Source organism: Bombina bombina, chromosome 5 (genome assembly GCF_027579735.1).
Source record: "Bombina bombina isolate aBomBom1 chromosome 5, aBomBom1.pri, whole genome shotgun sequence".
Lineage (NCBI taxonomy): Eukaryota > Metazoa > Chordata > Amphibia > Anura > Bombinatoridae > Bombina > Bombina bombina.
In genome coordinates this window covers 822,434,273-822,446,557 of record NC_069503.1, presented here as the reverse complement: position 1 = coordinate 822,446,557, position 12,285 = coordinate 822,434,273, and the positions used below count along the sequence as shown (strand labels likewise).

The 12,285-nt window shown below is 39.0% G+C and overlaps 1 protein-coding gene across 9 annotated transcripts in view; it reads right to left on the bottom strand.

Annotated features, from left to right (window-relative positions):
- EPB41L3 (erythrocyte membrane protein band 4.1 like 3) overlaps positions 1-12,285 on the bottom strand; it is a 554,565-nt gene that overhangs the window by 330,206 nt on the left and 212,074 nt on the right. For all 9 annotated transcript variants that reach the window (XM_053714936.1, XM_053714941.1, XM_053714938.1 and 6 more), the window contains one exon: positions 8,998-9,189. In XM_053714936.1, the coding sequence (XP_053570911.1) occupies positions 8,998-9,189 (192 nt within the window). The remainder of the gene's footprint in view (positions 1-8,997; positions 9,190-12,285) is intronic.

Sequence of the window (12,285 nt, the reverse complement as noted above, 5' to 3'; positions counted from 1 at the left end):
CCATTAAATTATAATTGTGTGCTTGTTCCTGGCAATAAAAAGTATTGTATAGAGACATATTTTTAGACTGGCTCCTAATGTTTGGAAGAAATGTCAAGCCTTTGCTAAAATACGTGATGACATCATACATTTTGGCAGTTAAATTTGGCTAATGTTACATCTTTAAAAAACCGAACACTTTATCCACGGTAACTGAACTCTGGGTTGACTCTAATAAATTATTTACAGTGGCGTGTCAACTACAACTTCCAGTTTTCAGATTAGAATAGTCCTTTCCCATTACTACATTAACAATTAAATAGAATCTACATAATAACATCTCTAAACATATTTTCCACAATCGTGAAAAGTTTTGGAATTAAAAAGTTTGGCCAAATGAATCAAATTATACTATTCATATAACGTCTTATTACATAAACATCTTTTTATGCTCATATTTGTATATTCATGTATGATGTTTTTGTGTCAAGTTCCATGAAGTATAAACTAACACAAAAGATATGATTAAAACCACTCTCATACTATTATAGTTTTATTCCTATTGAAACATATTAATGTTAATATTTTAAACAACCCAAATTAATGGGACATAGCAGCCAAAATATGGAATCCACATGGATACGTTTCAGTTGTGAATAAAAGTATTCAATATACATGTGTTAGCAAAAAACATAATTTATGCTTACCTGATAAATTCCTTTCTTCTGTAGTGTGATCAGTCCACGGGTCATTACTTCTGGGATATTACTCCTCCCCAACAGGAAGTGCAAGAGGATTCACCCAGCAGAGCTGCATATAGCTCCTCCCCTCTACGTCACTCCCAGTCATTCGACCAAGGACCAACGAGAAAGGAAAAGCCAAGGGTGAAGTGGTGACTGGAGTATAAATTAAAAAATATTTACCTGCCTTAAAAACAGGGCGGAGGCCGTGGACTGATCACACTACAGAAGAAAGGAATTTATCAGGTAAGCATAAATTATGTTTTCTTCTGTTAAGTGTGATCAGTCCACGGGTCATCATTACTTCTGGGATACAATACCAAAGCAAAAGTACACGGATGACGGGAGGGATAGGCAGGCTCTTTATACAGAAGGAACCACTGCCTGAAGAACCTTTCTCCCAAAAATAGCCTCCGCTGAAGCAAAAGTGTCAAATTTGTAAAAATTTGGAAAAAGTATGAAGCGAAGACCAAGTTGCAGCCTTGCAAATCTGCTCAACAGAGGCCTCATTCTTGAAGGCCCAAGTGGGAAGCCACAGCTCTAGTAGAATGAGCTGTAATTCTTTCAGGAGGCTGCTGTCCAGCAGTCTCATAAGCTAAACGAATTATGCTACGAAGCCAAAAAGAAAGAGAGGTAGCAGAAGCCTTTTGACCTCTCCTCTGCCCAGAGTAAACGACAAACAGAGAAGACGTTTGTCGAAATTCCTTAGTTGCCTGTAAGTAAAATTTTAGAGCACGGACTACATCCAGGTTGTGCAGTAGACGTTCCTTCTTCGAAGAAGGATTTGGGCACAAGGAAGGAACAACAATCTCTTGATTGATATTCCTGTTAGTAACTACCTTAGGTAAGAACCACAGGTTTAGTACGCAGAACTACCTTATCCGAATGAAAAATCAAATAAGGAGAATCACAATGTAAGGCTGATAATTCAGAGACTCTTCGAGCCGAGGAATAGCCATTAAAAATAGAACTTTCCAAGATAACAACTTTATATCAATGGAATGAAGGGGTTCAAACGGAACGCCCTGTAAAACATTAAGAACAAGGTTTAAACTCCATGGTGGAGCAACAGTTTTAAACACAGGCTTAATCCTGGCCAAAGCCTGACAAAAAGCCTGGATGTCAGGAACTTCTGACAGACGTTTGTGTAACAGAATGGACAGAGCTGAGATCTGTCCCTTTAATGAACTAGGCAGATAAACCCTTTTCTAAACCTTCTTGTAGAAAAGACAATATCCTAGGAATCCTAACCTTACTCCAAGAGTAACCTTTGGATTCACACCAATATAGGTATTTACGCCATATCTTATGGTAAATCTTTCTGGTAACAGGCTTCCTAGCCTGTATTAAGGTATCAATAACTGACTCGGAAAACCCACGTCTTGATAAAATCAAGCGTTCAATTTCCAAGCAGTCAGCTTCAGAGAAGTTAGATTTTGATGTTTGAAAGGACCCTGTATCAGAAGGTCCTGTTTCAGAGGTAGAGACCAAGGTGGACAGGATGACATGTCCACCAGGTCTGCATACCAAGTCCTGCGTGGCCACGCAGGAGCTATTAGAATCACTGATGCTCTCTCTTGTTTGATTCTGGCAATCAATCGAGGAAGCATCGGGAAGGGTGGAAACACGTAAGCCATCCTGAAGTCCCAAGGTGCTGTCAGGGCATCTATCAGGACTGCTCCTGGATCCCTGGATCTGGACCCGTAACGAGGAAGCTTGGCGTTCTGTCGAGACGCCATGAGATCTATCTCTGGTTTGCCCCAACGTCAAAGTATTTGGGCAAAGACCTCCGGATGGAGTTCCCACTTCCCCCAGGATTGAAAAGTCTGACGACTTAAGAAATCCGCCCTCCCAGTTCTCCACTCCCGGGATGTGGATTGCTGACAGGTGGCAAGAGTGAGACTCTGCCCAGCGAATTATCTTTGATACTTCCATCATAGCTAGGGAGCTTCTTGTCCCTCCCTGATGGTTGATGTAAGCTACAGTCGTGAGGTTGGTTCCGATCTGAAACCTGATGAACCCCCGAGTTGTCAACTGGGGCCAAGCCAGGAGGGCATTGAGAACTGCTCTCAATTCCAGAATGTTTATTGGCAGGAGACTCTCCTCCTGACTCCATTGTCCCTGAGCCTTCAGAGAATTCCAGAACGGCACCCCAACCTAGAAGGCTGGCGTCTGTTGTTACAATTGTCCAGTCTGGTCTGCTGAATGGCATCCCCCTGGACAGATGTGGCCGAGAAAGCCACCATAGAAGAGAAATTTCTGGTCTCTTGATCCAGATTCAGAGAAGGGGATAAGTCTGAGTAATCCCCATTCCACTGACTTAGCTTGCACAGTTGCAGTGGTCTGAGGTGTAAGCGTGCAAAGGGTACTATGTCCATTGCCGCTACCATTAAGCCGATTACCTCCATGCATTGAGCCACTGACGGGTGTTGAATGGAATGAAGGGTGCGGCAAGCACTTTGAAGTCTTGTTAGCCTGTCCTCTGTCAGGTAAATCTTCATTTCTACAGAATCTATAAGAGTCCCCAGGAAGGGAACTCTTGTGAGTGGAACGAGTGAACTTTTCTTTTCGTTCACCTTCCATCCATGTGACCTTAGAAATGCCAGTACTAACTCTGTATGAGGCTTGGCAGTTTGAAAGCTTGAAGCTTGAATCAGAATGTCCTCTAGGTATGGAGCTACCGAGATTCCCCGCGGTCTTAGTACCGCCAGAAGAGCACCCAGAACCTTTGTGAAGATTCTTGGAGCTGTAGCCAATCCGAATGGAAGAGCCACAAACTGGTAATGCCTGTCTAGGAAGGCAAACCTTAGGTACCGGTAATGATCTTTGTGAATCGGTATGTGAAGGTAGGCATCTTTTAAATCTACAGTGGTCATGTACTGACCCTCTTGGATCATAGGTAAAATTGTCTGAATAGTCTCCATCTTGAACGATGGAACTCTTAGGAATTTGTTTAGGATCTTTAAGTCCAGGATTGGTCTGAAAGTTCCCTCTTTTTTTGGGGAACCACAAACAGATTTGAGTAAAACCCCTGTCCCTGTTCCGATCGTGGAACAGGATGGATTACTCCCATTAACAAGAGCTCTTGTACGCAGCGTAGAAACGCCTCTTTCTTTGTCTGGATTGTTGACAACCTTGACAGATGAAATCTCTCTCTTGAGGAGAGTATTTGAAGTCCAGAAGGTATCCCTGAGATATTATCTCTAGCGCCCAGGGATCCTGGACATCTCTTGCCCAAGCCTGGGCGAAGAGAGAAAGTCTGCCCCCCACTAGATCCGATCCCGGATCGGGGGCCCTCAATTCATGCTGTTTTAGGGGCAGCAGCAGGTTTCCTGGTCTGCTTGCCCTTGTTCCAGGACTGGTTAGGTTTCCAGCCTTGTCTGTAGTGAGCAACAGCTCCTTCCTGTCTTGGTGCAGAGGAAGTTGATGCTGCTCCAGCTTTGAAATTACGAAAGGAACGAAAATTAGACTGTCTAGCCTTAGCTTTGGCTTTGTCCTGAGGCAGGGCATGGCCTTTACCTCCTGTAATGTCAGCGATAATCTCTTTCAACCCGGGCCCGAATAAGGTCTGCCCTTTGAAAGGTATATTAAGCAATTTAGACTTAGAAGTAACATCAGGTGACCAGGATTTTAGCCACAGCGCCCTGCGTGCCTGAATGGCGAATCCTGAATTCTTCGCCGTAAGTTTAGTAAGATGTACTACGGCCTCCGAAATGAATGAATTAGCTAGTTTAAGGACTCTAAGCCTGTCCGTAATGTCGTCCAGAGTAGCTGAACTAATGTTCTCTTCCAGAGACTCAATCCAGAATGCCGCTGCAGCCGTGATCGGCGCAATGCATGCAAGGGGTTTGCAATATAAAACCTTGTTGAACAAACATTTTCTTAAGGTAACCCTCTAATTTTTTATCCATTGGATCTGAAAAAGCACAGCTATCCTCCACCGGGATAGTGGTACGCTTAGCTAAAGTAGAAACTGCTCCCTCCACCTTAGGGGACCGTTTTGCCATAAGTCCCGTGTGGTGGCGTCTATTGGAAACATTTTTCTAAATATCGGAGGGGGTGAGAACGGCACACCGGGTCTATCCCACTCCTTTAGTAACAATTTCAGTAAGTCTCTTAGGTATAGGAAAAACCTCAGTACTCGCCGGGGTACCGCAAAATATTTATCCAACCTACACATTTTCTCTGGTATTGCAACTGTGTTACAATCATTCAGAGCCGCTAACACCTCCCCTAGTAATACACGGAGGTTTTCCAGTTTAAACTTAAAATTTGAAATATCTGAATCCAGTCTGTTTGGATCAGAACCGTCACCCACAGAATGAAGTTCTCCGTCCTCATGTTCTGCCACCTGTGACGCAGTGTCTGACATGGCCCGAATATTATCAGCGCACTCTGTTCTCACCCCAGAGTGATCACGCTTACCTCTTAGTTCTGGTAATTTAGCCAAAACTTCAGTCATAACAGTAGCCATATCCTGTAATGTGATTTGTAATGGCCGCCCAGATGTACTCGGCGCTACAATATCACGCACCTCCCGATCGGGAGATGCAAGTACTGACACGTGAGGCGAGTTAGTCGGCATAACTCTCCCCTCGTTGTTTGGTGAAATTTGTTCAATTTGTACAGATTGACTTTTATTTAAAGTAGCATCAATACAGTTAGTACATAAATTTCTATTGGGCTCCACTTTGGCATTGCAACAAATGACACAGGTATCATCCTCTGAATCAGACATGTTTAACACACTAGCAAATAAACTTGCAACTTGGAATACAATTCAATTAGAATAATATTAAAAACGTACTGTGCCTTTAAGAAGCACAGAAGAACTATGACAGTTGAAAATTAATAAATTGAAAACAGTTATAGTGTAAACAACACAACTTTAGCAAAGGTTTAATCCCATTAGCAAAGATAACAAATTCTGAAAGCAGGAAACAAATTACAGAATAAACGTTTTTTATCTCAGTCAACTATAATTCTCACAGCTCTGCTGAGAGAAATTACCTCCCTCAAAATAAGTTTTGAAGACCCCTGAGCTCTGTAGAGATGAACCGGATCATGCAGGAAATACAATGAGCTGCTGACTGAAATATTTGATGCGTAGCAAAAGCGCCAAAAAACGGCCCCTCCCCCTCACACACAGCAGTGAGAGAGAACAGAAACTGTCAGAAAAAAGATTAAACAACTGCCAAGTGGAAAAATAGTGCCCAAACATTTATTCACTCAGTACCTCAGCAAATGAAAACGATTTTACATTCCAGCAAAAACGTTAACATAATTTCTAGTTATTAAACAGCTTTATGTAATTCTTACAGTGTAATTCTAGTGAAGTACCATTCCCCAGAATACTGAAGTGTAAAGTATACATACATGACATTATATCGGTATGGCAGGATTTTCTCATCAATTCCATTGTCAGAAAATAAAAGCTGCTACATACCTCTATGCAGATTCATCTGCCCGCTGTCCCCTGATCTGAAGTTTACCTCTCCTCAGATGGCCGAGAAACAGCAATATTATCTTAACGACTCCGGCTAAAATCATAGCAAAAACTCTGGTAGATTCTTCTTCAAACTCTGCCAGAGAGGTAATAACACACTCCGGTGCTATTTTAAAATAACAAACTTTTTGATTGAAGATATAAAACTAAGTATAATCACCATAGTCCTCTCACACATCCTATCTAGTCGTTGGGTGCAAGAGAATGACTGGGAGTGACGTAGAGGGGGAGGAGCTATATGCAGCTCTGCTGGGTGAATCCTCTTGCACTTCCTGTTGGGGAGGAGTAATATCCCAGAAGTAATGATGACCCGTGGACTGATCACACTTAACAGAAGAAAATGCTTCTAATTAAAGCTATAGCTGTTTCAAAAGTGTATTTAAGTATGCACCGTGCGCCAGCATTTTAAACACAGCACTTGCTCAGACAACCTTAAGTGCTTGTACCATCTGACAATGATTCAATTTGTTAATTTCTGACATGATACAAACCCCACTGGCTCTCTGAGCAGCTTCAGTATTTAAAATGCTGGTGCACTGAAAATATCTAGCTATGCTTTACATGCACGTGCAGAGAAAAATATTGACATTAAAACAGTGATAACTTTTACTAGAAGCATTTTTGCCAATACATGTATATTGCAAATACGTTTCTTTTAAAATATATAATTTATCTATGGGCATTTAAATTTTGACTGGAATATCCATTTAACTTTCATAACTGAGATGGAGCATGCAATTTTAAACAACTTTCCAATTTAATTCTATTTAATTTGCTTTGCTCTTGATATCCTTTTTTGAAAAGCATACCTAGGAAGGTTCAACAACAGCAATGCACTTCAGGAAACTAGCTGGTGATTGGTGGCTAAACAATATATGCCTGTTGTTATTGGCTCACCAATGTGTTCAGCTAGCTCCAATTAGTGCATTGTTGTTCTTTCAACAAAGGACTAGATTTATCATTTGCCGAAAGTCTTGATCGGTTGCAGGTTTGCTCATTTGAGCCTGCAACTGATATTTATGAAGCAGCCGTTTAATCCACTGCTTTATAAATCCAACATGTGAACCCCGTCTATTCACATTAATAAATCTAGCCCACAGCATACCAAGATAATTAAGAAAATGTGTTAATAGAAGTAAATTGGAAAGTTGTTTAAATTGGTATGCTCTATCTGAATCATTAAAGGGACACTGAACCCAATTTTTTTCTTTTGTAATTCAGAAAGAGCATGCAATTTTAAGCAACTTTCTAATTTACTCCTATTATCAATTTTTCTTTGTTCTCTTGCTATCATTATTTGAAAAAGAAGGCATCTAAGCTTTTTTTTGGTTTCAGTACTCTGGACAGTACTTTTTTATTGGTGGATGAATTTATCCACCAATCAGCAAGGACAACCCAGGTTGTTCACCAAAAATGGGCCGGCATCTAAACTTACATTCTTGCATTTCAAATAACGATACCAAGAGAATGAAGAAAATGTGATAATAGGAGTAAATTAGAAAATTGCTTAAAATTTCATGCTCAATCTGAATCACGAAAGAACATTTCTGGGTACAGTGTCCCTTTAACAAAAGTTTTTGGGTTTTATGTCCCTTTTATACAATGAAAAAGACAACTCATTGTAATGTTAGCATTTTTTCTGTGCCTTTAAAATCCTTAAAAAATGTGTATAATAAACAGCCTTTTTATTGATTTGCTAGACATAAATTAACTATATAAGATTAGGTATGGCAAAGTAGTCTTAAGTTTCAAGGAACAGCAGCTGTCACTGAATTAGCAGGTCTAGGTAGTTGAAACGAAAAATCTATTAAAATGAATATTTCTATACAGTACCACAAGAACAACAATATTTCAGTTTGAAATCTTGTCTGTTACTCTATAAAGAGGGAAAAATAGAAAGAAAGTAACTGTAATAAAGTACAGTAATATCAACAAACAATACTAGCTAAATAGAAACAAAAAAAAGAAAATGACCTCATGCAATATAATATTCTAAGCCATAAAGCAATATTTGTAAAAGATCATATTGCACTCAAAAATATGACTGCAAGTATGACAAAGGAACCAAATCTCCAGTATTTGCCCTCATCAGAGCTGCAGATTGGTGGAAGAATTGTATTAAAATGTACAATAAAGATATGGCATTTCCCGAAAGAAAGCCTATTAAATTGCTAAAAGCCACTTAGAAAAATAAAGTGCGTTATAAATCCAGGCTCTGAGGGCTACTGGGTAGCCTAATGGCTTATGTTTGCAGACAACTTTCCCTCACACAATGTTTCATCTACCCACAATGAGCTACAACATGCCTTTTAATTTGAGAAATAAATATGTAGTGAACTATGCTTTCTTCCTTTGCAATTCCATCAATATACCACCAAGGTAATTATGAGGTTTTGGCCTTAAGTTTTATTATTCTCCTTGTAGTGTTCTTAAATCCAGCATTACTCTCTACTGCTTTATTATCTAGCTGTAAAAGGGGCACACCAACAACTATGGCATTTGTTTTATATAAAAAGAAAATCATAAACACATAAATAACACCAGTTGCAAACATTGTTGTCATAGGTCTTGATTTTATTGTCTCTTTTGGCTTTGTTAATAGTTATTTTACTTTCCCAACGCAGAAGTGGGGGTTTTTAAGTTTAGAAGTTTATTTATTTATTTGTTCTTCATATTAATGAGATTATTATTTATTCATATTCAAATTCAGCTGAACCATCAGATCTATTTACTTTCAGAACCTCTTAAGTATATTATATATATTTATCTTACCTCCACATCACAGGTGTATTCAACCCCATCAAGTAGTGTCACTTTTGCCTGCATGTTTTTGGGTCGTTTTGAAGATTTGAGAGGAGATTTGGAGAGTTTGCTGGAAAATGATCTTTGAGAAATTTTGTCGTCTTCAAGTTGCTGATATTCTTGTTGTTTTGCTGCTTCTTTTTCCCAGTTTTTTTCTGTGTTCTGTAAAGAGGAAATCAAGGGATCAGATATAATTATTTTGTTAAAATATAAGTTATACAAGAACTTATTCATGGGCATTTATCATGGGGAATGCACCATATTAAAAAGCTAATAATATTAAAAGTTCTGTTACACTGGACAGTTTATTCAGTTACTCTGTTTCCTAAACTTATCTAGTCATGAAAACAGTATGTGGGGCTCCAATATAACCCAGTCATTACCACCTCTTCTGGAAGTTTATTCCATGAATCAATCACCCTTTCTGTAAAGAAGTGCTCCCGCAAATATACTACCCTTCAGCTTGAGATCATGACCCCTTGTTCTTGAATTTTTCTTTTTATATAAAATACTCACAGAGCCCGTAAATATATTTCAAAGTTGCTATCATATCACCTCGTTCCCTTCTCTCCTCTAAGCCATACACATTTAGGTCATTGAGCCTTTCTTGGTAAGTTTTATTTTTTTTAGACCATGTACCATTTTGGTAGCCCTCCTTTGCACAGATTCCAGTTTGTTTATATCCTTCTGCAAATATAGCCTCACAAACTGCACACAATACTCAAGATGAGGCCTAACCAATGATCTATAAAATTGTACGTTTTTTTGGGAAAAGTTAATAAGAAATCAAAGTTTTGGATCCTACAAGGGTCATATTCTGGTTTTAACAACTACTAAGGTCAGGGATGAGAGACGGGGAATAGAGAGAGAGGTGCATTTCATTTTTTTTTGCTTCTCTCTTTCTTTTTAGTTACTCACCAATTTAATATAAAAAGCTCCAACAAGTATACTGTTATTTCTTTTATCTCAAGGTTTACTATGACGTTTGTTATTAATACATGATTTTGATTATAGGTATTTGTTCCTTTTCTCAATGAGATATTGTATTAGTATATGATGATATTGTATTAGTATATGATATACCCTGCAAGGTGCAATGGTAAAGCAAATGTGCCTAATTTATTTTTCTGTACTTGGTTGGATAATAAATAAATTCTAAAAAAAAAAAAAAAAGAGATCTATAAAAGAGCATAAGAACCTTACTATTCCTGCTGCAAATACATCAAAGCATTTTACTGGCCTTACTCACTGCAATCATACATTGTTTACTAAATTTTAAATAATCTGAAATAATAATTCCCAAGTCCTGTTCCTCATTTGTAACAGTCAGTAAATAGTCATTGAGTCTGTAATTAACATTTGGATTTTTCTTCCCTAAAATGCAGTGTTAAACTTTAGATCCCAGTCATTTGCCCAATCCTCCAATTTATTGTATATCACTTCTCATTTTTTTCTACCCCCCTGGAACATCTACTCTATTACAAAGTTTTGTATCATCTGCAAACAGACATACTTTCCCCTGTACCCCTTTGCTGATATCTCTGATTATATTAGAGTTGTAACATTGTATGATAAACTGAATTAAGAAAACAGGACACTGAACTGGACACTGAGACTAGGAAATAACTATTGATTTTCTAATGCTAGAAATTCCAATTCTATACAGAAAGAGAAGCACTCTACAAGGAATGAACACCAGCTCAAAAACTTGTTAGCTTGGTCTACGGTGATTTACCAACTGGGAAAAAGCTTTTTTTAGCCCAATAATGTTTTCCACAGAGAACTTTCCTGAAGTATATCAGTCTGATCCCACCAAATAAGGCCAGCCCAGCCAATCAGGCAATCCCTCTCTGAACAAGGAACATGGTAACCCCAGATGATAGTTTCAGCCTTCATTGGGCCTCCTCAGTGAGGTGAAGCTATATTCCTTTAAACCCTTCGCTACTGGGACTTTCAGAGAAGAATTTACCCAAAATACCAGAGACATGTTAGCAATTTTGCTATTATTATTATTATCATTGGTTATTTGTAGAGCACCAACAGATTCCTCAGCGCTATAAACATAGGCGGTATACAAGGACACATTTATAGGGATCAAATGGATAGAGGGCCATGCCAAGAGTTGCACTGTTGTAGTCAGCTCTTAAGAAGGTGATCTACAAACAGCTGGGCTCTTAGGCTTACATTCTAAGGGGGTTCAAGGAGAAAGCAATGGAGGAAAGGAACTGGTATAAAGAAAGGTTAATGTAGGTTGTATGCCTCCCTGAACAGTAGAGTATTTAGAAAGCGCTTGAAGCTTTCAAAACTAGGGGAGAGTCTTGTGGAGCGAGGCAGAGAGTTACAGATGGGAGCCAGTCTGGAGAAGTCCTGTAAACGGGAATGTGAGGAGGTAACAAGAGAGGAGGAGAGTAGGAGGTCATGAGCTGAGTGAAGGGGACGAGAGGGAGAGTATCTGGAGACATGGTCTGAGATATAGGAAGGAGCAGTGCAGTTGAGGGCTTTGTATGTCAGAGTGAGAATTTTGTGTTTAAAGGGACATTATACACTCATTTTTTCTTTACATAAATGTTTTGTAGATGATCTATTTATATAGCCCATAAAGTTTTTTTAGTTTTTTTTAATGTATAGTTTTGCTTATTTTTAAATAACATTGCTCTGATTTTTAGACTCCTAACCAAGCCCCAAAGTTTTATGAGAATACCGTCAGCTACCTACACCAGCTTGCTCCTGTTTGTGTAAAGAGTATTTTCATATGCAAAAGAAGGTGGAGGGGGAGTGTCTTATTTCCCACTTGCAGTGGGCTTTCCAACTACCTTTTCAACATAGCTAAACTGAGAGCTTCTAAGTCAGTTTTTAAACAGTTTTGTACTGGATTTTTATATCAGTATCTGTGCATCTTATTCTTTATAGTAGTGTCTATTACATGCAGTTATATGAAAATTAGTGTATACTGTCCGTTTAATCCTGGAGGCAAGAGGAAGCCAGTAAATTGATTGGTAGAGAGGAGCAGTAGATGAAGAGCAACATGTAAAAAGATGAGCCTGGCAGATGCATTCATAATGGATTTTAAAGGAGCTAGGCGGCAGCTAGAGAGACCAGAGAGGACAGAATTGCAGTAGTCGAGGCGGGAAAGGATGAGAGAGTGGATTAAAATCTTAGTTGTGTCTTGTGTAAGGAAATGTCTAATTTTAGAGATGTTTTTAAGGTGGAAGCAGCAGGATTTCACCAAGGACTGAATGTGAGGAGTGAAAGAAAGAT